This window comes from Phoenix dactylifera, chromosome 8 (genome assembly GCF_051530095.1).
Source record: "Phoenix dactylifera cultivar Ajwa chromosome 8, Ajwa_hap1_PhDact_Kaust_v1.1, whole genome shotgun sequence".
In the NCBI taxonomy this organism is placed as follows: domain Eukaryota; kingdom Viridiplantae; phylum Streptophyta; class Magnoliopsida; order Arecales; family Arecaceae; genus Phoenix; species Phoenix dactylifera.
Window position 1 is genome coordinate 25,346,138 of NC_143197.1, and position 24,926 is coordinate 25,371,063.

At 36.2% G+C, this 24,926-nt stretch overlaps 1 protein-coding gene and 1 pseudogene across 6 annotated transcripts in view; both read left to right on the forward strand.

Moving 5' to 3' along the window:
* LOC148702777 (uncharacterized) lies at positions 1 to 481 on the forward strand (annotated as a pseudogene).
* Positions 482 to 2,397: 1,916 nt separating this feature from the next.
* Positions 2,398 to 24,926, forward strand: part of LOC103706318 (ARM repeat superfamily protein) — a 66,691-nt gene continuing 44,162 nt past the window's right edge. For 2 of the 6 annotated variants that reach the window (XM_039124734.3, XM_088703213.2), the window contains exons 1-17: positions 2,398 to 2,719; positions 3,491 to 3,658; positions 3,757 to 3,846; positions 5,043 to 5,179; positions 5,264 to 5,354; positions 5,472 to 5,554; positions 5,655 to 5,761; positions 8,097 to 8,249; positions 9,619 to 9,683; positions 12,751 to 12,838; positions 12,981 to 13,059; positions 13,160 to 13,268; positions 17,891 to 17,950; positions 18,460 to 18,578; positions 23,938 to 24,319; positions 24,420 to 24,601; positions 24,711 to 24,783. In XM_039124734.3, the coding sequence (XP_038980662.3) occupies positions 2,531 to 2,719; positions 3,491 to 3,658; positions 3,757 to 3,846; positions 5,043 to 5,179; positions 5,264 to 5,354; positions 5,472 to 5,554; positions 5,655 to 5,761; positions 8,097 to 8,249; positions 9,619 to 9,683; positions 12,751 to 12,838; positions 12,981 to 13,059; positions 13,160 to 13,268; positions 17,891 to 17,950; positions 18,460 to 18,578; positions 23,938 to 24,319; positions 24,420 to 24,601; positions 24,711 to 24,783 (2,175 nt within the window). In that variant the 5' untranslated portion in view covers positions 2,398 to 2,530. Of the gene's footprint in view, positions 2,720 to 3,490; positions 3,659 to 3,756; positions 3,847 to 5,042; positions 5,180 to 5,263; positions 5,355 to 5,471; positions 5,555 to 5,654; positions 5,762 to 8,096; positions 8,250 to 8,874; positions 9,028 to 9,618; positions 9,684 to 9,977; positions 10,001 to 12,750; positions 12,839 to 12,980; positions 13,060 to 13,159; positions 13,269 to 17,890; positions 17,951 to 18,459; positions 18,579 to 23,937; positions 24,320 to 24,419; positions 24,602 to 24,710; positions 24,784 to 24,926 lie in introns of those variants that run through there. The other 4 variants (XM_088703212.2, XM_039124735.3, XM_088703214.2 and 1 more) reach the window with 4 other exon arrangements.

Sequence of the window (24,926 nt, forward strand, 5' to 3'; positions counted from 1 at the left end):
ATGACCTCATGCTGAAAGAAGAAATCAGAGGATGCCACCTTTTTGCAAGACCTGAGAGATCATGTTGATGAGTTTATTCATGCTTCCATGGACAAGCACAAGACTTGCTTTAAGAAGACCATTCAAAAGGTAAAGTGGCAGTGAAAACTCATACTTCTACATTGTCATGTCAAGTAGCACTACTTATTTGTTTGCTTATTCTAAGAGAGAGCAAATAGGAATATTATTCGTGCATTTATTCCTCTTTTTTGATGTAGTAGTTCTGCATTTATTCAAAATCCCATTTGGTTCTTTGTTGCAGATGTTTGGAATGTCCAAGGTTGTTGCAGAAAGGACTGCAGAAGCTAAAGAGGTTGAAAGTTCTTTGTCCCTTCAGACAACCGTGTCTTTGTGGGAATCTGAAAGTTGGTTATGTTGGCTGTCTTGTTTCTTTACGTCCAACTTCCAGGGTGATAACGTTCTGTGCGTTTTTAAGCATTAGTACATGCAAGCAACTTGCATTTAAATTTTGTTGAGTATTACCATATGACACTTAATTTTGCTAGTTTCTTTTACTCGGTACTAATTTCCAATTAAGAGCTTGTTTGGATATTCTTATAGAATTGGGCTGACAAAAACAGAGCACAACAAAGCATGACACTTCTTTGCTGCAATTGGAATTTGGAGCAAATTACCTCATCATTCTAGAGTAAACTGCCTCCTTACAACCACCATAAGTTGGATTTTTTTCGAATATAGTCCCCACGCATAGCATTCAAAGACAAATACCTGAAACTGGTTATCAGGCTGGGACTCGATAAAACCTTAAAACCTTGGCAAGTTTAAAGGTTGAGGTTGCTATAGTAGACTAGGTGTTTTGTTCTTCTTCTTCTTTTACCCCCACAAGCAAGCCAAGAGGAAGAGAGCTCGATTACTTGTCTAGAGCAAGAGAGGAAGGGTAGATCTGAGATTGAGACAATCTATGAGAGAGAGGAGGGTGGAAGAGTTGCTGATGTGAGCTGGAACCTCAAAAAAACTCATCTAATTAGTATAAGTTACGGCAAATACTTGAAAATAGAAACCCAAAAGAAAAACACCCTAGAATTATTATTAGATTCCTTATTTAACTTTTTTCTTTTCAAAACATGTAAAGTCAATTTTAAACAATTTTTTTTAAATGCTTGAATTAAACATATAAAATGTAAGCTTCAAAAGTATTAAATATTATAAAATCAACTAGAGAAAGAAGTAAAAATTATACTCCATGCATCATACGGGTTATAAAGCTAGTGTATATATTATTTTTGAGGTTAGAGAGGGCATACTCTCCTTCCACCCCTCTCCCCCCAACAACCACATAGCTTTACCTACGTCTAGAAATACTTTCTAGTTTACTATTTTTTTCGATAGTATTAGGTATTTTTTTATTTTTTTAATACATATTTCCATATTGCAACCATTTTTTTTGATATATATATATATATATATATATATATATATATATAGAGAGAGAGAGAGAGAGAGAGAGAGAGAGAGAGAGAGAGAGAGAGAGTAACAAGGGGAGGACCATCAATGAAGGTTACCATAACCAAACACTTAGGCACGTAACGGAATCTCAACTCACAACCTGCTCCTAGATGGAAGGATTTAATTGTTGGCTGCAAACTTGCAGTCCATTTTAAATCTCAAAAGGCATTGTTGTCACCATTATCCTAATTCATCTAGTGGTATGTTCATCCTTATCTAATTCAGTCAAGCCATCCGCAATACATGAGTAATAGATGATTACGAAGGATCTCAATTTTACCACCAAGGTGGTAGCACGGTTGGAACGAGACTAAGATTCTACTGAAGTGATCCAGGTTCGAAACATACGGGTGTCGATTAAACGTGAGGACCAGATACTCCCTACTTGGTTTATCCGGTGGAGTCGCTATCTGATCCGTCGGTACTGAGGTGGCGCTAGATGTCGTACTCACATGTGGATAATGAACCTAGTGAGGAAAACCCACGGGTCAGAGAAGGTATGCGGAAACTTGTGGCCTGCATCAAACATTTTCTGATGGAGAGGGGTCCAGTAGGGGCTGCTACGCGGGTGAGGTTTCCTCTCCTCCTTCCTATTTTTTCAACCAAAGAAGAAGAAGAAGATCTCAATTTTAAGTTGTGCAATGTATGACACGAAGGATCTCAATTTTAAGTTGTGCGATGTATGACCGGGCCTTAACATTGTATGATATCTATGTGCTGCGTGATTGAACCTTAAATAATATCATACCATGGAATAACCCCTTACCCATCCCCGTCTCCCGCTCGTGCGCCGAGGCTCCCACGTGCAATCCTGGTCCCACCGAGGAGTCGTCCCCAGCCGCTCAGCCAGTCCTTCGTCAATTTTCCCTTCTTGGCACACGAATTTACGGTGTGCCATCGGGCAACCCCATAAATATGCCCGCCGAACGCCCAACTTTCGAGGGCTTCTCATCCAGCGTTCCATCTCGGTCTCTCCCACTATTCTTTTCTTGCAGCGGAAGAAGTGAGAAAGGAGGCGACAGAAATGGCGGAACCTTCTTCCTCCTCTTCGCCCGCGGCCGCGCAATCCGACGCGGAGAGGGAGGAGATGCTCGACCGGATGCTCACCCGCCTCGCCCTCGCCGACGACTCCAAGCTCGAGCCGTTGCTCTCCAAGATCCTCCCTTACTCAATCTCCTCACTCGCCTCTCCCTCCCCTTCCATCCGAAAAATGGTAACCTTCATCTCTTTTTTCGTGCTCTCTTCCCTTTTCTCTGAAATTATATTACTGTTTTTTATTTTATTTTTGTCACTCTTGCAATGTTGGGATGGGCTGTTGTTGAATAATTTCGTTCGATTTGGTCGAAAGTACGTTTTAGGGTTCCAGTTTAGGGAAAGATATTGGTTTCTGTTTTCCGATAGCGGTATGATTCCCATCTGTGCTGCTCTCGTATATCTTTTTAAAAAGTTAGTTCAATTGCTATTAGGTTCAGTTGAGCGCGTCTAGGTATTTGATTTTGAATAATTGGGTGGATTTCTTTATGTATAATTTATTAGAATTTAGGGATTTAAGTTCTTAACTCTCTATGCGTCCAACGCTTTGCTCTGTGCATAGGGCTTCATTGCTTTCTTTACAATCCGTGTCACCTTTGTTGTGTTGGGATTCACCATAGTTCCGTTTCATTTAAATTGTTGGAGGGGTTTGTTTTAGGGTGATGATTCAACAAAATACTGGTTTCTATTTCCTGGTAGCTGGGTAATCGCTAGAGTAATATGAATTGTGTTTATTTGTTTTTTTTTAGGTCACATATTTTTTGGAGATAACCGCTGTTTGGTTTTCTGGAGTATGTCCATGCATTTGATTTTTAATGATTGTTGAAATTCATTCATACTTAATTAATTTAAGGTTTTAAATTCTTAGTTCTCCATCAATTACGGTCTCACTTGTTGTTTATGTTCTCGATATAACTGAGTGCAGTCATGAATTTTCTTTGGTTTCCAATAGGTTTTGGAGATCCTGAGTCATGTCAACAAACGGGTGAAGCACCACCCAGAGATCGGACTGCCTATGTTGGAGTTGTGGAAGATCTATAATGAAGCTGATGCTTCCTCGATGGTTAAAAACTTCTGTATTGTTTATATTGAGATGTCATTTGAGCGTTTGTCTAGTGAGGTCAGTCATTTTCAATTTTATTTTTTTAAAATTATTCTGTGTCTCTATCTCTAATATGAACGTTCCCATTTATGCTTTAAAATGTCCTTCTATTTCAGGAGAAGGCAAATATGGCACCTGATCTTTTAGTTAGTGTTGCAAATCTTCCACTTCAACATCAAGGCATCATCTTGAGGATTGTTTCAAAGGTCAGATTGCAATCCCAATTCCCCCTCCCGTTCTCTTCCTTTTCCTTGATGCAGCAGTGCATTGACTTCACAGCTATTAAACTTCTTTGGTAGAATTGGTGGGCAGAAATCCAGACAAAATGATGGGTTAGATGCTTCCTTGACTAATGTCCAGCATCATCAGAGTAATCCAGCTCGTCACATGGGATTTTTTGGTAGCATCCAAAATTATACATTGTAGACATCCCAGATGTTTCCAGCATCTGCTTCATTGTTGGTCCATGACTTGGAAAATCATGATTTTTAGATTTACCTCTCTCGTATGTAAAAAAGATTTTTTTTTTTTGTGATAAAGCATTAAATGTTAAATATTAAATGTGATAAAGCACTGGTACCTGGGTGAATTGACCTGAGCTATCCCAAATAACCAGGTGCCAAATTGGCATCTCTCTGTATCACACAGTAGTCAGTACCACTGCGTTCTTCGGTTAGATGTTGGAGAACATCCTTTTCTTTTGAATTGGCATGGCATGATACTTGTATCATGCCATATATTGGCTGTCGACCAGCAAGGGTACTTGCACTAGTTTTTGAATCATTGGTTTCAGCAGCATTACTGAGTTTAAATAGGAGGTTTATAACTTTGCTAGTATTGGTCATGGTTTGTAGTGTCAGTGTTACGGTGCTAGATTTCAGATGTAAAAGTAGGCTATGGGTCAGTAAGATTGGGTCTTCAAAAGTGCCTGGTGGATTGGTTTGGGTCTAGTTGTCTCAACCTGATACCAGGTTGTCTTAGGTATGGGTAAAGATTGGAAAAGTTTTTATTCTAAGATGACTTGACCAAATCTGACCATTGCCATCCTTGTCCATCGCATCAGGAATAACAAACATACCAGTACTCCTACGCATCAGTGATTGCGAAATGCCAATTACTCTGCTTCCTGGAATCTTGTAGTGTTGGAACTTCTAATTGTTAAAGATCACCATAAGAGAGCTAGTCAAGTGCTATGGGATCATATGAAAGTGATAAAAGTTGAAACCAAGATTACAATAAAAATTCTTGTGGAAGCGTGTGTTAATTAAGATCTGAAGTGAAAATCTATTGAAAATCATAAGAATGTATTATATTTCTGCAATCCAGTTCCTGACCTTATTTTGTTCAATTTTTGAAATTCTCAGTTTGCATCTTATTATGCTTGATACCTTTTTGGTTGCAGGTGACCGGTGAATGCCATTCAAGTCAGGTTGTTGAAAATATTGGTGCGAAGTATAGAGATATCGGCGGTCGTAAAGATGGACAAGTTTTCATAGAGTTTTGCCTTCACACAATTTTGTATCAGCCACCGCCTCCAGGGTACGGCACTGGCATTACAATCTGTAAATTTTAATATCACATTGGTGCAAATTCTTTCAAATATGAATTCTATGTTCTTTCTAGTGTTGGATGCCCGACAGGTCTTTCAGCTGTTCAATCAGATCGTGTTACTGGGAAACTTCCATTGAAAGGTGACATGCTGATGATGAGAAAAGTAAGGCTTTTTTGTGTTTCTCAATCTTTGTGCTTTCAATAATTTGCAACTATCAAGCATTTCACTTTCTGTGCAAGAAATTTACTCATTGTGCTTACATTATAATCTCTTCTACAGCTTGGAATTTTGAATATCATAGAAGCTATGCAATTGGGTCCCGAGCATGTCTATCCTATTTATTTAGCTGCCTCCTCAGATAGGTACTTATTTCCGCGATAGTTTGATAAAGAAATGCTACATTATTACTCCTAACAGGCATTTTTAATTGCGTTGTGCTATTTGTTTTTTGTTTTGTTCAAGTCAAGAGCCTGTTGTTAAGAGAGGAGAGGAGCTCTTAAAACGTAAGGCTGCAGGTGTCAATTTAGATGATCCCGATCTCATAAAAAGACTATTTATGCTATTTAATGGTATGTGTTCTGTCATTTATTGACTGCTGCAAATTAATCCACAGCATATTTTGTTTATCCTTGACGCATATTCTAGAACTTGGTCTACTAGAAATGAATATACAAATTTATGATACTTGTTTCATTAAGATAATTGAAATTTAGTTATGAGGATACCAGATTTTTTGCATCTCCTTCCACTTGGATGTGTAAATTGAAGCCTTATGGTCAATCCCCCCAAACCCATGCAACTTGATGATTCCACTTATTTACAAAGATAGTTTTTTAAGACCTAATATGACAGCCTTCACACGAGTTTTGTCTGGATCTGCAGTTGTGTTAGGTGATATACTGGCAAGTTTTTGAGGTCAGGATGGGTAATATTCACTAAAATTACCCTTTTTTTTATTTATTCATTTATTGTTATTTGTTCTTCTGAATGAAGTTCACCAGTCATCGGAAAATAAGCAAGTGTTCCATGTGCAAATCTATAATTACAACAATAGCAAATCCTTTCTAATTTTTAAAAATTTCTTTTGTCAATCATATTGAATCCTTTTGCTATTAATTCAGACAAAGTCTTTTTAGATCTCTCCCTTTTCTGTTCAACTAAAAACTCGACATGCAATAGATTTCACAGGTGGTATATCTTGAGACTAGGTCCTTTGTTCACCAGTTCTCAAGAGACAGTTCTGAGACTGGATAAATATACAGAATTGGTATTTGATTCTGGGGTTTGGAAAGATCAGGATTATTCTCCTTTTTTGTTTTTTTAATCCTTATGTCACTTAAAAATACGAGGTAATTGAACTTTCAAGTGGCAATTCAAGGTTTTAAGTTTGGCTAACACCATCCAATTTTGGCTGAAATGGGTCAGTTTCATCTGAGATTGAATTGAAACTGACCCCCAGTATAAGCTTTTGGAAATTGACCAGGTTTTGGTTGTCTCGGCTCGTTTCAGCCAAAAAACATTTTAAAACTAACCATATATGCTTTTTATAAGCTCTATTTTGGTGTTTACTGTCATATCATTTCTGATAATTCTTTAAATATATAAGCTGCAGTGTTCCTTCTTTCTTGAGTTAAAGAAGGGGATAGATGATAAACATAACTTTTGATCAGCTAAGGACCTTGAAAGGACCCTTATTTATATATATATACTGGAGAAAGGAAAAGACCGTTATTATAGTACTTTAAAGATGAATGCAAACAACTAGATAGAAGATAGTACATGTATAGTAATAACATCTTTTTATATAAAATAAATATGACATTCTATAACTGCATGTAATTATCTGAATTGTTACTTACATTAGCAGAAAGAAATGTCCAAATTCATGTATTTGCAAATGCTACTAATAAAAATGATGAAAAAGCTCGAAATGCACGCAGCACAGGAAAGCTCTTAATTACTACGTACAACAAAATTTCAAACAATTAAAGTTCAAGAAGTAGATGATATATTCTCAGGTACAGAATACTAGTACATTTTTTGAATTTGCCTTATGATGCAATATTAACTTCGACATAAAACATAAAACTATTGTTCAAAACTGCATGAATAAAGATATGGGCACTCTAAATATGATGTTGTAACTTTTCTTGGTTTCTTTTATTTTCCTTAATTTGTTTTTGGACTTTTTTTAAAAGTTATTCCCTTTTTATGACCAAAAGTCTGGAAGTCACAGCAAAACTGTTGAGACTGCTGAAATTACTGACACCAAAACTCCAGAAGCTTGCCAGAGTTGCAACTGATTTCAAACCTTGTGGTGGAATTCTAGAAGATAACAAGGGAAGTAAATAAATTACTAAAAAGTGGGCAAAAGAATAATATATTAGGACGCTGCTAAACCGAGGTGTCATTCATTGGAATTATGTGAATCGTATACCGTGATTTGTGGTTGGATTGTGAACCTGTGGTTTGAGTTGAAATGCATTGCTTTGATATTCAGTCATGAAGCCAAGGTAGCACCTTTCTTTCTCTGACTAGACTGACAGGCATATGAAGGTGAGGCGAACATCTACAAAGTCAGGATGTTTATTTTTGGTTTGGCATATCAATATTTATATAGGTTCACACTTTGTCCACATGTAATCATGTACATTTCTCAGAGAGAATTGAACTGTTGTTTGGATACAGACATAAACATATTTCTTGTGGGTTTCATATTCTTGCTATTTTGCTTTTCACTTGTCTGGATTGAATATTTTGCCTACAAAGTACACCTTAATGTTTCTTTCCTTCAGTTTGGTATCACTTTTACTGTTAAGATGCTTCATGTAGCTGATCTTTGATTATTGTTTGTTTGTTGAGTTTTTATATTATAAATATTTGAATTTATTTCACTACTGGTAGGTACTGTTGGGGTTGAAAATATAGCAGTAGATTCCAGGGTTTCTCCAGCAAATTCTGCATTGCGAGTGCGACTAATGTCTGTTTTCTGCCGATCAATAACTGCAGCTAATGCTTTTCCTTCAACACTTCAATGCATCTTTTCCTGCATCTATGGTAAGCTTTTTCTTTTCTTTTCTTCCTTTTTTGTACCATGGATCTGCTTTTAGTTTTGCATATTATTCATTGAATCATTCTCATTAATGCAAGCTATTGATTTTTGTTCTGTGTTTCATCTAAGTAGCTGCATGGGAATCAATCAGTAGAGCTGGATATTATTTTGCTTTTCATTTATTAATTCTTCAGAAGTGGAAATGCTTCTTCACTCCACTCTTTTTACTGAGTCTTAACCCCTGATTTCTGTACAGTTCTAGTTTTTCTTCATTTTGAGAATGTCCTTAATGGGTTTCATGGAGGTCACAAGCAGTTGGACTCTGTTATGTGAGTGAGCCTCTTATGATCGAATACATCACATGCCCTTACTTGATTGAAAGCTATAAAATCTTTTAGAAGCAACATATCAAGAAACATAAAAAAAGAAAAAGATGAATTGAAACTAAGAACTCATTGCTATAATGATCTATGTTTATTCATATAGCAGTAAAACACCATTAATGAAGTTTTTGGGTTCTTCTAACATTTGAAATCAAATTGCCTATAACAAAATTTGGATGTTATGATAAAATTTGAAAACTGATGTTGCTTGGCACATGTCAGGATGCTTTAGACCAATGCTTCAAGTCTTGGTACTATGCCCTATACGGGTACCTTTTCAGTATGGCTTGGTATGGTATGGCAGCTTCTTGTATGGCCACATGGTACACTGTTGCGGCTGGCAGAACACCTTTACTGTGTATCATTATGTAGCATCTGGAGCCGATGTTGGGTTTGTATAGTATGTCCTGATTTTGCTTTAGACGGAATAATGGCAAGATTTGAGAAGCAATTTGCTTTTCTTGTTGTAAGCTCTTTAGGTGCTGACTGGTACTGTTCTTTTCTTTTTCCCCACTTGGAGATACCCTCACTAGCAATGTAATGTTGTATTATGCTTTTTTTCATTCTCTTTATTTTTGCTGTTCTCATGTTTCTTTTTTGCCTTACCATTCACCTGGATGAATGGAGAAACTTTACAGGAAAAATCTGCTTTAAATTTTAAAATGGGATTGGAATGTGAGAAAGGACTGTTAAATATAGAAAATGAAATTGAAGAAATGAAGAATTATTGTTGACAACTTTCTGAGCGCGGACAGATCATTATGTTTGAGAATTGACTTCTCAATTCTCACATTCGACAACGATAAATGTATCATGTACCTTGGCTTGAACATGATTCTCGCATTGCTATATTTTCGATATCATAGTCTTTGATTTTTTTTTTTTGGTTATAACTTGATTTTATCATAACAGTTGTCTTTTCATTGCTGATTATTTTTGAGGTTAATTTCCTAAGTTCTATTTGGTTCCTTTGAACTTCTTAATATGATAGGAAGTGGGACCACTTCAAGATTAAAGCAGTTGGGGATGGAATTCACTGTTTGGGTGTTTAAACATGTAAGGATTTGGTTTCCATGTATATATTTATTTTTATTTTATCTTTCTTTGCCTGTCAGTTTATTGTTTTTTGCTCTTTATTGGAGAGCATGTATTGATGCCTTATCGAAGGCAGCAGATGTGGTTATTAGCTACGAGTTAACAACATGTGGCAACTCTCTTTCTCTCTCTTCATCTATCTATCCATCTGTCATAAGTGTATGTGTTTTTATCTGAATAATGAATGCAGATCTGTGGTCAATACTGCAATTGCATGGTTAATTGGCTTGATAGTGGTATGTTAATCATGCCATTGGAAATGTAGAAGACTGCTTTAGGTATTACTATTTTCTTGTTGCATTCATAATTTAACTTTTCTGGACTTGTGAAGTGGCAACTTGCTAAACAGAAATTTAATTTTCGTGTCCTCGTATTTTACCTATTCAATTCAAGGTAGCCAAGGATTATAGTGCGTATATTTATTGTGCAATATCTATGGCAATACCATGCTGGTATCCTATATGGAAAAGTAGGAGTTTGTATTCTTTACCATTAGTGTCAACCTATATTGCTACATTTTAATCTGTGCTACTGCATCTCTGTTTAGTATATGTCCATACATACTGATTAGTAACAATATGTACTCGCACCCTACTTGTTTTACACCATGCCCAACCATCTAGAATTCTTACGCTCTTTTTCTTTTTTCTTGGATAGGAATTCTGGGTCGATCTATAAGTTAATGGCCCATTTCTTGAGCTGCAAGTTGACATATTTAGTTAAGATTTAGATCTCCTATGGGATCTGCAATGCAGTCAAAGATGGATTTTATCGATCTGCTGGTTGAGCTGCAAGTTAACTTATTTAGTAATATTTATATCTTTATGGGCTCTGTCGAATGGCAGTCTGTTTAGGATATTTTATGAGTCCAATTTGAGGGGACTCTGGACTGCTTTTGGACTCTGGACTGATTTTAGAGTTTCAAATGGACTCAATAAGGAAATTTTGCAGGGTCCACATGGCACAGAGGGACTGGTGTCATAGGTGGGAGGGAGGTGGTTGTTGAGTTGCTAGCCTAGCATTTTTTGGCCCAGCCAACTTTTCATGTGCACATAACTGGCACCCCAATGCATTTTCCTATAATTAGGAGAGCAAGTTGACAGGTCCAGTCTTTTATTAGTTCCTTCTGAAGTGTTCTAGTATATGCATAACTTGTGAGAGATCAATCCTCTTAAAAGGGGGAATAGGCAAGCTGTTTTCGGTAATGCGATGAGATATTATATAAGAAAGTTTAAGGGCTGCAGGTCTCTCTTTTCCCTTGTCTATGTATTTTCTTGTGGTATTCCTCTGTTCTTCTCTAAACTTTCTGAAAGTTTGTTCTTCATCTTCTTTCTACCTTCCCTTCTATCTATATTTATTTCCACCTTCTGCTGTGACAGGATTCTGCAGTATCAAGCAGAGTATTTGTGTTTTAGCATTTCTGAAACTAGATGAACAAAGCTGCTGCAACTTTCTTTACTCCAACAGTTCAGCAATCAAAATGGCAGCTATTTAAGATTTTAGTTGGGAAAGGATCGTAAATTTGTCAAAAAAATAAAGAAATCAACCTTTCATCAATGCTTGTAGCCACCTCCAATCTTTGGCTACATCATGACCCCAAGTGTCTTGGTGCTACAGTCTCCTGGAGTTTAAGATCCTTACTGATTCATTAACTTTATTAATATGACAACCCATATTTACATAAAAATATAATTTAATTGAACTTGAGGAGGAAAATTTCAAAGGTCAAGGATTTAAAACTCGATAGCAGTTAAAATATATGAAATCCAAACTAGTGGAAACAGAAATGCTTATGATGTTCAAATCAAAGTTGATGTTTAGTAGACAGCATGATAGTGGTTTAATCATTGTTGTTTTTCTGGGTCCATATTTTAGTCCAAAGAGATAGAGGAGGGCTTATCTTTCAGAATCAGAGCATAATGGATTAAGTGAAAGTATTTTTAATGGAATTGTGCAGTTTATGCGTGCCATCAAGATGCAATGTAAGATGTCAATAGGCGCATAGCGTAGGGTTTAGAATGTTGAGCAATAAAAATGGTCTAAACATAATACGAACATGGAGAGTATAATTATTTTGAGGTGGAGCAGTAAATCTAGGAAATGTAAAGAGAAATGAGTTAAGTTGTCTGCATCCCATCGAGGACCAAGTGGAGGTGAATCGGCTAAATGGTATCTTCGCATGCATGACAATAAGATGGAAAGTCCAACTCCCAACAGTCTATGGGATCTGCCTAGATTATCTATATGGCTCAAGCCAACGTACAGGCCATTGCTTTAACCAAACTCGTTCTGTTTGAACCTGAGTACTACTTGATGATACATATTGATTTTAGAGATATGGCTGATTGTCGGCAGACAAGTTGTCCAATTTGGTGTTTGATGGCAATCAACATACCAATGCACTGCCAATCAAATAGAAACATTCCAATAAGTTTGAATTGTTTGCTTGTACATTTGCAAACAATTTCTGTCAAACTAATCTTACATTCAGTATCTGCATAATGTACAAAAAGTGCAGCACACTTATGATTTTAAAACTGAGCTGCTTTACATCATATAACAAAGTTTTCCTTTTTTTAATAAAGTTGCCTTATAGCATTGGAGCCTTTAGGGCTTTTATTTTTTCTTCTACCAATTTACCCTGTTCAAGGTCTATTTGACCACATCCATCAATTTCATGGGAGCATTTTGTCTCCATCAACAGCTGCAAGCTTTGGTTCTCTTGTCTGGTTTCTTGTCACGTAAGCTAGGTCCCTGCCGTATCATGACCAGTTCAGACTGTAGTAATTGATGAGCAGTGTAGCTGAACATAGTCATTTGGACCTTACCTGCTTGAATTCCTTTATTAACCAAGAGCTTATAAGGAATACTACATGGTATTTTTTTTGTTGTCGTTATGCTGAATTGACTGACAATTTTCTACCATGCAATATCCCTTTAATTTTTTGCTATAGTGATTATTAGATCAATCTCCTTTGCAAGAAAAAGTTTTGGAACTGGAGAGATTTTCTTGTAATTCTTCATGCAGGCAGTTATGGATCAGTTGAAGCTTATGGGTCCTGTCATCTTGAGTGGGATTTTACGATCACTTGATGGTTCCTCAATCACGGAATCAGGTCAAGAATTTTTTATTTACTCTTATTTTTGCTTCTTGTCCCTGACACTTTTGTTGAAAGTCAGCTGCATGTCCGCTATATTATCTGCAAAAGACTCTAGGAAGTATTGTTCTTAATGCTTTTTTTTTTAAACTAATTTTAGAGGCTGCTGCTAGAGATGTCAAAATATTTGCTTATCAAGCAATTGGCTTGCTTGCATCTCGCATGCCTCATCTTTTCAGGCAAGTTTGCCTTTTAATTGTACTTTTATGCTTAGGTTACATAAGTTGCTACTGCAACCCAAAAATGATCTTACATCTTATCATTGTCCCTTTTTACCAGAGACAAAATTGACATGGCTGTTCGACTTTTCACTGCTTTGAAATTGGAGGATCAGTCGCTTCGTCTTACTATTCAAGAAGCAGTTACTTCCCTTGCAGTAGCCTACAAGGTACTTTAGTACTTCTTTAAGAGTTTGTCTTGTTTCATTCTTGTGGGTTCTGTTGCTGATATCATGCAATATAACTGTAGTTTTGTTACTTGTATTTTTTGTATTACTTGAAGTCTATGTTCTATGGGGGTTGTCTTTTCTTTTCTTTTTTTGTTTATGAAAGATGGAACCATACTTGTGATTGTTATTTTATATTGTCTTTGGCTTTGTGGTAGCTAACAAGTATAAAAGAAAGGTTCACATGTTAAATATGGTCATTCAAAGATTGTTACTTTGCCATTTGGGATCATAATGCCACCCACGAGTTGTAGTCTAGAGACTTTCATTGATAGCCAAATATAGTGCTAACAAATATTTGCTAATTACCATACAATCACTTATTTACAAACCTTTTGTGGGCCTCATAGTTTTCATTTTCCATGTCACGGATAACCCTTTTCGGTTATAGGGTCACCTTGTATTCTTGAACTGATAACCATTTTTCGTCTAACCTAGCCTCCTCTATCCCTTGGGACCAAGGGGTAGTACAGGAAGCCGAACTCCCCCTTCGCAACACCTACTTTTTTTCCTTCTTGAGAAGGGTGTCCTTGAAGCAAGAGGATTAAACATCTTATTCCTTGAGTTGACAAGATCAAAGTATTAGGTTTCCAGCCTAGCAGTTTATGGATAAGAGACGAGATTTGTCCATCCCCATGTATCTGATTCCTTCACCTATTAGGAAACCTGTAAGGCCAACTCCATTTTTAATTCCATTAATTACATGTCTATCAAAAAATTGGTTATGGTTTCAATAAAGATTTTTTTTTTCTGGAGTACCAAAAGCGAGCATGACGTTGTTATGAACATAAAGGCCCAATGTATGGAACTCGAGAAACAGGCTGGCCCAACTTAGATGAGATTTGATAGCTTCTTTATGGTCTAACGACGAATGATGAGAATCGATCCTGCGGATCGTAGATTCACAATCCATTGCCTTGATGCACTTCGTTACATCTGCCCTACTTTTTTTCCATTCATTATTGTATTTATTCTGACCTCCATAATTCGAAATAAAACTTCCTTTCAGCTCAGAATCAAAACATTCTATCCAGGGCAATCTTTCATTCAAAAAACACATTCCTTTCTTTTTTTTTTGATTCCAAGAAAAAAGAAACATGCCAAAAGAACTCGGCCTCCTCTATCCTCAACTTCTTCGAGAGCTTCTTGCAAGTCGGGCATATCAGCTGGAAGGACCACAACCTCCATTTTGTTTTCATTGACTTGTGTCTCTTGGGCCTCTCCAAATGGCCATTGAAGCTTCTAAGGTGTATGTGGGAATGTGGAGGGATTTCTTCAGACTCATTGGAGAAGTCTCCCAATGCGATCATCCTGAGGCTAGGCTAGATAGGCAATTCCATCTCTTCTGCTTCTGGAGTATCCTACTTTTATGTGATTTGTAGGGTTCAACAAGCAATTGAGTTTTCATGATCAAGGGTGTAGTACTGCTTATACTAGTGGTCCTTACATCTTCTATGTATTTCAACATTGATAGACTTATCTAAATGAATAGTTTGCTACTCCATATGACTAATTTTGCGATCTATGTGGGTACATTAATGACAGCATAATGTGTTAAATATACAGGTTTGTTATAAGGTGATATTGAATATAAAACCAGTTAATAATAGTAATACAAATAACCACCTCAATCGGCTGAAGGAGTCATTTCTCTCATATAATAGAATCCAGTTGCTTTAGTAAGGTCTGGACCAAGGTCCGCCGTAGCGGCACCGGTTGGCGTACCAGTACGGCAGTCGTATCGGCCGGTTTTCCAATGAAAAGCTTCCGGTACTGGATCCCATGCTGATCCGGTACCGGTCCGTACCAGCCGGTATGGGCCGGTACGACATACCTTGGTCTGGACAAAGTAAAAAAGAATTTCATCAAAATTGTTCACTCCTAGAAATTATACTATGCTCATAAAGTGCTTATCTATGTTCTATGTTTGCTTGGCTTTTCTTTGGTGCCTTGTTCTATATAGGATACGGCATTGTCACAATTATTAAGGACAAATTGAGAGAAGCATGGCTTAGATGGTTCGGACATGTACAACATACGTTGAGGGATGCACGTAAGAATGAATGATTTGATACATGTAAAAGAAAGGGGTGTAGAGGTAACCTAAAATCACATGCGAGAAAGTAGAAAGGAAGGACTTGATATCTCAACATCTTACAAATTGTATGGTCCTAAATTGAGTAGAATGGAGACATAGGATTCATGTGATGGACTCCAACTAGTTTGGGACAAAGGCTTAGTTAAGTAGTAGTTGTTCTTATGCCAGCCATGGGCCAACATAATTAACATACAGCATCTTGCACTGTTATTCTTTTACTTCCAACTACTTACATGGAAGTGCATAACGTTGCTCATAGCTATGTCATTAAATTTCTCTTCTTCTTCTTCTTCTTAGTGAGTTACATTGTTCTCTAGGGATATAAGGGGCTGTTTGGTTGCTTGCAATTCAATTACAGGTTGCAATTCAAAATGCCTGCAATTGGAATTGCAGTTGTAGAAAGGGTCCTTGTTTAGTTGTCTGTGAGTGAAATTGCAAATGCAATTGCAGTTATTTGGTTGGATGTTTGATATGAATAGAGATATGGTTACCCTATAATTGAGCTGGTAAGGTTACCCCCCTGAATCAGTGAACTTTTCACCTTTTTATTATATATTATGTATATTATATTATTTAAATTATAATAGAAAAATAATAATACTATTAAATTATCATTGCATTAGTATAAGAATATCTACTAAAATAATTGTGAATATAAAATATTTAATATTATAATAACTAGACATGTTATTTGTCATAATCATTAAAATAACTACTAGTTATTATATGTTATTTGTTATATGCAGTTATGATTATTATTATAATGTGAGATATAAGTTATAATATTATAATTATAGTATAATACTATAGTATTAATATTATAATAGTCTTATAATAATTTTATGTTGATAATATTATAATATTCCAGTAATTATAGTGATATCATAATATTATTGTAATATCCTAATAATATTTAGTATAATATATTTCACTACTATTATAAAATATAAATTATTATAAGAATATTATGTTACAGTAATAAGAATAATACTATAAATCTTATAACAGCATTATAATATTTTAGCAGTTGTTAGAATCATGATATTATTGTAATATTGTAATAGTAATAATACTGAATATAATATTGTTCTACTACTATTATAACAATAATGTAATATTATTCTAGTAATATATTATAACAATATCATATTATTATAGCGTAATAATATTATTATAATATAATAATAGTAGAGCATTATTATTAGTAGAATGATAATATAATATAGTATAATAATATTATACTATGGTACTAATATATTATGATATTACAATTTAATAGTAATATTAACTAAATATTATTATAACAATATTATATTACTATTAACATTACAATAATATAACACTAATAATATAATATGATAATAATATATAATACTATAGTATTATTATAATATTGCTGTTTATAATAAGGGAATGGTTGGAGTAGTGAGGGAATGCTTTTCAACGGCTTTCTCAATTACAAGATTCTATGCAGTTGGATATGTTGGCTGCTGTTCCAGTTGCAAATTTTGGAGCTTTTTTGCAGTTGAACTGCATACGAACACTTTTTTTGGGCATATGCAATTCAATTGCAGCCTATTGCAATTGCAGGCAACTAAATAGCCCCTAAATGCTTAATATTATCTCACCAACTTGTTTGACTCATCTTGATAGAAAAGTTTATGGAGGTCCTCACCAAACTTTCCCATTTCATTCACATCTCCTGCTAAAAGAATTTTTTCATACCAGTCCCTACTTCTATATTTGCAATTAATCCCTATCTTTTCAATATTTGTAATTTGATCCCCGAAATCTTGCAACCTATTGCTAACACATCCCTTAGGTTAAGTTAATTAGATGAGAATGGAGTATTCTACTTTTATTCTCCTAGCAGTGTTAACTTCACGTCTTTCTAGACATTTTTCCCTTAGACCTCATACTGAACGGACCTCTTAACCCATGCCCCTCCATTGTTGGTCTCCTAGTGGCAAAGTCCTGAGCATGAAGAGAGTGAAGTGAATGACAAAAGGCCAAATCATGAGTCTTACTGTTAAGAAAAGAGCATTTTTGTCCTTTTGGCAACCCTGGTTAACTTTAACCAGGTTATAGTCGATGAAAACTAGTTGAAGGATCGATTTGTACAAATAAAGAACTTTGTAAGGATTTTTGTCTTAATAAGAAAAAGACAGACTAATATGCAAATATGAAAGGTTATAGAGAGTAACCTGCAGAATACCCTATTTATCCTTTTATTTCTGGCAGCACCATTCTGCTACATGATATTAGATGGGATTTAAGTCAAACTACATGTTTGTCTTTAGTTTTGTACATTTTTCATATTGTAATTTACTGATCAGAGTAGTCAGGATTACTTTGCCTATGTATAATTTCATCATTATGTTATCATTCTTGATTACTATTAAGATATCCTCTTTTTAAGGAAATTTTCTTGGAAATATTTTATAAATCTTTCTTACTTGTACATTAGGGTGCTCCGGCAGCTGTCTTGAAGGATTTAGAGGCACTTCTGCTGGAAAATTCTCAAGTGGTAAGGTTATTCCTGGTTTAGTTTGTGCATGGATTCCTCATGTCATCATTCTTGCAAAACATTTTTTGAAGATATTCTGATATATGGTGGAGGGAAATTTTAATATTGGATTACAGCTATCTGCTAGTTGGTTTTCTTGATGTTGGAAACTTTAATAGCAGACATTCTGATATTCAGTAGATGGAAATTTTAAGTATTCATTAACATCATCTAGTTTGGAGGTTTCTTTAAATTCAACAATCACCGCAAGCTGTAGTAGGAAAGTGAATGGAATTTGGAAATGGTCCACATATGTATAAAGCCTTATCATGAGAAGTGCTTGTAGCGCATAAGACAGATGATGATCCATTTCTGGTCACTGTCTGAAGAAAATTGGACAGCACCAGGTGAACTTGTATGGGCAGTTTGCTGCTAGAACTTCTCTTAGTATTGTCTTTTGTAACTACTTGATGGCTAACACAATGATAGGCTATTTAATCTTTTCTAACCTTTCGTTCTATTTGTTAAAGGAACAAAGCGAGGTGCGATTTTGTGCTGTGAGGTGGGCAACATCTTTATTTTATTTGCAGCATTGCCCCAGCCGGTACATTTGCATGCTTGGTGCTGCAGATTCAAAGCTGGATATAAGGTCACTTGTGAATTTTTTATAACCACTAATTAGCTTGCCTTTTGTGCATTTGATTGATATCTGGATTTTTGTTCTTATTACTGTCTTTTAATATCTGGACTTTGTCTTTATTAGTCTTTTTTGATAATCGTTTTTGTGGGTTTCAGTTCTATTCTCTTTGAAATCCTCTTCATCGTAGGCTGTCTTTGTTTGGTGGGAGAGTACTCTTCTGTCACTGTGGTCATGTAATATTTGCTTAAAATGCTATTTCCTTGGTGAAAGTGCTTGCTTCCAAAGACTGGTATTCACATAATTAACAACTCAAGCCATTTCATTGACATCTCTTATCTGAAAATGTCTCATCCCTTCTTCTCTAACAGCGCTGTTGTAGTATATGATATCTATTGGGATTGAAATCAAACTACATATTTGCTTTTAATTTTATACATTTAATAGGGTAATTAACCTACCAGCTTGTTGTTGTTTAAGAAGAATAACAATCGGGGATGTTGTTATAAGTTTTAGTATGTGTGTAAGCTGTTATTCTCGAGGAGTCAAGTAATCATTTTCGCTGTGGTTCTCTTCATAAATGCTCTAAACAACTTTCAGACTGCAATTCAAAGCACTTTATATGGTTTTATTTTTGGCTCTGTGAGCATCCAAGAGTGGCCTCGCTGGTTGCTTATTGGATTGAATTCATCTAAAGTTGTCATTGGAAGAATTCAGCTCATTGTAAGTTTTCTAAGACATGCCAGACATGTGGCTTAAGTGTGGGGTATCTTTTCTTTTCTCTCTGCCTTCTGTCAGTGTGTGGGAATGGAAGCTTGTACTGTTCATATATCCATGTGCTAAGAACATTTGGCTCCAAATGCTTCCTAGTCAAAAACCATGAAAGACCTCTCAAATGAAAATCAGCATCATTGGTCATTATATATGACATTTAAAATACTTGGATACTATTTTTTTTTTATTTTTGAGGTCTCTTGCCTGTGCATCAAGCCAGCAAAAAAATGCACGATAAAATATAGCTAGTGACAAAAACATAACACAAATGTTATAACTTGTAATTCCAAACTGTTGATCTTGATCTGAATATTTTAAAACTTATGCATATCAAACTTAAGCTAATTTGGGTACACGGGCAAAAGACCTTAGAAATGCATGATTTTCTTTTCATTTGATGCGTTGGTAAAACACCTCAATGCATGATTTTTAATTTCTAGCCAATTCAAATGTCAGATCATGACCAACGGTGCTGATTTTCATTTTTGAGAGGATTTCACTGTTTTTGACAGGGAAGCATTTAGAGCTAAATGATCTTAGAAGCATCTTGGCCTAACTCCCTATATATATTATTTTTATCATCGATTAGTGTGCCTTTGGACACCTGCAGTTTGGAAATGCATGTAGTTGGGGTTACATGTGGTTGTAGTTGCTGCAGTTGAGACTGCATGCCCAAGATTTGGTTCAATGGGTTTGAAATTGTAGTAAAATAAAATCTGATGTTTGTTTGCCTGTAAATTAGAATTGTAACCATGGTATGCTGTACCGGTCAGTACCGATCCGTACCAGACGTACCGTACCCATACCGATGGGTACCGGTATCGGTACGCCAATGTCGGTACGCCTGGCGTACCGCATACCGTACCGTACCATACCGACACTCGGTACGCCTATAATAGTGCGGCACCGGTACGGAGTTCGGTACCGGTACGGCGAACCTCGATTATAACTATATTTGGTTGTACTATAAAAACAGCATTAGTTATGCCAGCACTAACCACAGTCATTGTTGTGACAAACCTATCATAAAGATGCCTTGAAAGCCTTTTCTAGTTGTAGTAGTTTGCCTTCTGGCAAATTTGGCCATAAGACAAAACTATCAAAGGGCCGCCAGGTGCAATTTTGCTTACATGATTTTGATCAGCTTATAGCAATCTGAACATTGAGTCCTGAAACTGGGGTTCGCTAACACCAAGTTGTATGTGTCCAAACACACCCTTAGTTGCAATCTAGGGTCAGATGCTATATGATAACCAGTTTGTTTAGTGATGCCCCGGTAAAAATGCAAATTGCAGCTAGATTCAACTCTCTTTCCCCTCTTTACTACTTCATGTTTATGCATTTATATTTAAATTAATATATTATATGTTTATCAGTTTTAACTTTTGGCATGGTGACCCACCCTCGGTTGACCTCAAAGTTTGACAATGTGGGATCCATGTACCCTGCGTGAACCAATCAGAGTCCAATTGTTACTGCTACTGGATGTTTAGACATGATCCTGTCTTTTGCAATTCGGTATCAACCATCATAAAATGCTGAAGCAACAATTTGGATATGATTTACCAATTGGACATTCAGTATGTAATTTAATTCTATATACCCACGGTGTTTGAAATAATTTTTATAAGTTTCATAATAGTGACCCAAACTATAAGGGTGATGCTTGTTGGTTATGCTTATGGTTCTGGCCTAATGGGTATGTCTTGCCTACTTGATTAGCTGTAATTTGTCCTATTTAATTTCTACAAATGAATATTTTATAAGTTTCGGTTAGTCAGGGATTATGTTGAACACAAACTGATACGTCAATTTTAAGTTATCTTTCTCGTCCATCTTACCCATCTTTCTTTTTCTTTCATGCCCCTTCTCTTTGCTTCTTCACCTTTCTATTTTCCTTCCTTTTCTCCCTTTTCTAGTTTCTTTTGTTCTTCTTAGAACATTATGCACCTATCTTGTTTGCCTCATCACCACCTAGGTATTTGAGTAACCCTCCCTGATCAACTGTTGGCTGACTTGGGAACCTTGAGCATTAGCTGCTGCTAAAATGTCAGCTGTTAATTAACTAGAAAAGTATGTTGCTAATTTAGATTTTGTCATTTATTTGCTAATCAATTCAATTTTGGTGGGTAAAAATTCCTCTGCCTCCAAATGAAATTAATGTGTCAATTGGTCAAAACCATGGACTGATGGAAGGTCACTTGTTTTAATGTTTAAACCATGATGAGAAGTTTGAGAAGCCAAACTTTTGGTACAGTTGGTTGCTAAAAACTGACAACTGGATTCTGTTATGCTGTCCTTATATCCTATATTTCCCTTATGCAAGCATGCGTGCAAATGACATGTTATTGTAGACTTCTTATTAGTTATCATGGCTATGCTGTTGTTGGAGATGGATGATTTTGTCCCCTTCTAGTCCATTGAGTGAAGTGCTGGGGGAAGCGGTAATGGCGATCTTCTGAAGGAGAGAGGGGACTTGTTGGTTTCTTGAAGAGTGATTTTGGTTGGCCTGAGTGTTGTTGTCTATTCTTCTGGTTCTACCTGAAGGCCAGGACTGCGATGCTTGTTAGAATAAGTTGTTGACTTCTTTAGCTTGCACGTTTTATCTATCTTGGTAAAAAGGCTTCGTTACACTCTCAGTCCAGCTGGTGGACCGTACTTCATGGATCTGTAAATTTAATGTTTCTTCATGCACAAGCTATGTTCTCTCTTGCTTTATGATCGCCCAGATTCTTTAATCTTTGCTTGGAACAATTAACTTGCAATGCGGATATTGTTTCTATTACTGTATACTTCATCTCACTCGTTGACCTATCGGTGGACTTTATCACTCTTCTTCTTCTTTTGCTTCTTCTCTTTCCTCTGCAATATGGTGGTAATGTGCCACCACCAAGATTTGAACCCTGGATCTCTCCTACAGGAAAGGTCTTACAAGCTCTTAGGAGACGAGTGTCAACTAACTGAACTAGCAGCTGTCAGCATCACTCTCTATTTTTGCAATAAACAATTAAAGTTACATAGACAAGGCTGAAATAGACAGTAATATGAGCAATGCCATTAGGTGATGGCTAAACAAGGACACAAACCGATGGAAATTGGCAGGTACCTTAGGAAAGGGCTAATCTAAAGAGATGGTTGTAACTTTTTTAATTTAATAGGTGACAAAACAGTTGATAGAGAAAGGAAAATTAAGGAATGAAACTTGCTTATACATAGTCACTTTGTGACATTTGTTCTTGTTTTGAAGGCCTAATATTCCTGTATTTCTTTTGAGGCTTCTATTTGTGGCATTTCTACCATTATGTCTATTTGACTGAACAACAATATTTTGAATTTTTGTTGCTTGTAAGGTATTATTTAGCAAAAAAGGGGTGCTTATGATAATAGAATTTCTTGCCTTCCATTATGCTTTTTGCTGTTCACTGCAAAATCTAGCAGTAGTTTATACCTGGAGGGCTTCTATTGGTTTTTCTTTTATTAGTAAATAAGCTAAAATTACATTTTATATCTTAGGCTTTATGTGGTCTAGCAACAAATCGTGTCATCTAAAATTTTGGTTTTAGGGTTTAGTCATAAGGCATAGCAAATTATTTTAGGCTTATTGGAAAATATGGTCTTTATTAAGGCCCATAAACTTGCCAGGCCCTTGTAGGAATTTAAACCTCACATATAGTTAGAAGTACACTTGGAGTCCTATCATGAGTGGGGCCATGGTACGCTGTACCATACTGAACCGGGTAGTACGGAACGTACTGTATTGTATCAATTCGGTACCAGTACACAATACGGATAGTGTACTGATACTCGGTATACCGAATTGCCCCGTACCATACTGTACTAATGTTAGTGTTAGCTGGCACTTGTATAGGGTTCGGTACCGAAACGGCATATCTTAGGTTGGTTTCATACATAGAAATCTATTTATACTTGGTTCAAGCCCCCCCCCTCTCTCTCTCGTCACAACTACAAAACCCTAAAGATACTCCCCATCAAGCCCGTGGTTGGAGAGTGGAGAAGGGCTTGGCCGTTTCTTGTGTAAGAATTGGAAATCATCAAGATTAATTAGCACCAGCAGGTATGTCTTAATCCCATTTTTTGTCCTATGCATCATCATGATAGATCCTGATAATACAGTTGCAACTTACATGATGTTCTAGTCTTTAATAATTGTAAGATGTTACAAAAAGGAAGCCTAAGGGACTTTTTGTGCAAAATCTGGTTTTGTTCCAACAACAATGTTGAAATCCCTTGGGTTACATTTCATCAATATTATCAAGAATTGACCAATGCTTTCAGTCTTCCTTCATATACTATTTCTTTGTTTGCATACATATATACATACATACGTGCACATGGACATCATGCATATGCACGTGCATGCATGCTACACCAAAGAAAAACCCACCTATCCTCTTACATACCCATACATGCAGACAGACATGCATTTGAATCTCACAGCGAGTCAGTTATGTTGTTATCCTTTGGTCTTAAACTGGATTATCCTTAGAGTTTGATGTTCCAGACCTTCTCTTTTTCATGCCAACTAGTTCAATATAAGTGATATATTTGTTCTCTTTTATTGTTTTCTACTTTTCAGGGAAATGGCTCTTGAAGGTCTTTATCTTATGAAAGATCAAGGACAGACATTTGGAACTGGTGCTGATCTCAAATATCCTGAGCTGAAGAAGATGCTAGACTATATCTGTAGCCAGCAACCAAAATTGTTAGATTCTACTGAACTAAGGGAAGAAAAACTTGTTTTTCCATCAAACACATATGTTGCCATGATTAAGTTCCTAATGAAGTGCTTTGAGGCAGATATTAGCATATACAATTCTGATATTGGTGCAGATATATCTTGTTCTCCGGTAGGAACAATGTGCCTGCTATTAGAACATGCTATGGCATTTGAAGGATCTGCTGAGTTGCATGCCACTGCATCGAAGGCATTAGTGGAAATTGGTTCTCATTTGCCTCAGGTTATCTTTTTTTTTTTTGGCTTTTCTGCTGAGATTTTGAGTTTTTCGTTTGCTCTTCTTTCAGCTGTACTTGCTTTTTAACACCTCTTTTCTCCTCCAGTTCATAGCATCACGATACGCGGATCGTATTGCTTGGTTGAAACCTTTACTAGGTCATATTGACTCTGACACTCGTGAATCTGCATCACGCTTGCTGGGAATGGCATGTTCTGCTATTTCTACTTCTGCAGCATCTGCTCTTATATCTGAGCTTGCTTCCTCTGTTACTGGTACTCACTTAAGGTTGGTGTGATAATTTCATGCATGTTTGCCAACCCCTGTATAGCTTTCAGTTTCCTTTAGTTGAATAGAGTTGGTCCTTTCTTAGTTGCTTTGTATGAATTTCTTCCAGATTTGAGAATCATCATGGGGCATTATGTGCCATAGGATATGTGACAGCAGAATGCATGAAAGAACCACCTAGTGTGAGTTTTCTTGCCCCTACAAAATAGTGTTCTTAATTTGATTTTACTAGCTTTTACATAACACATACATTTTGTATTTCTGGCAATTTATGTTCCAGTGTTCAACTTTGTTGGAAAGGTTGATATCCTGCATATTTTTCTTC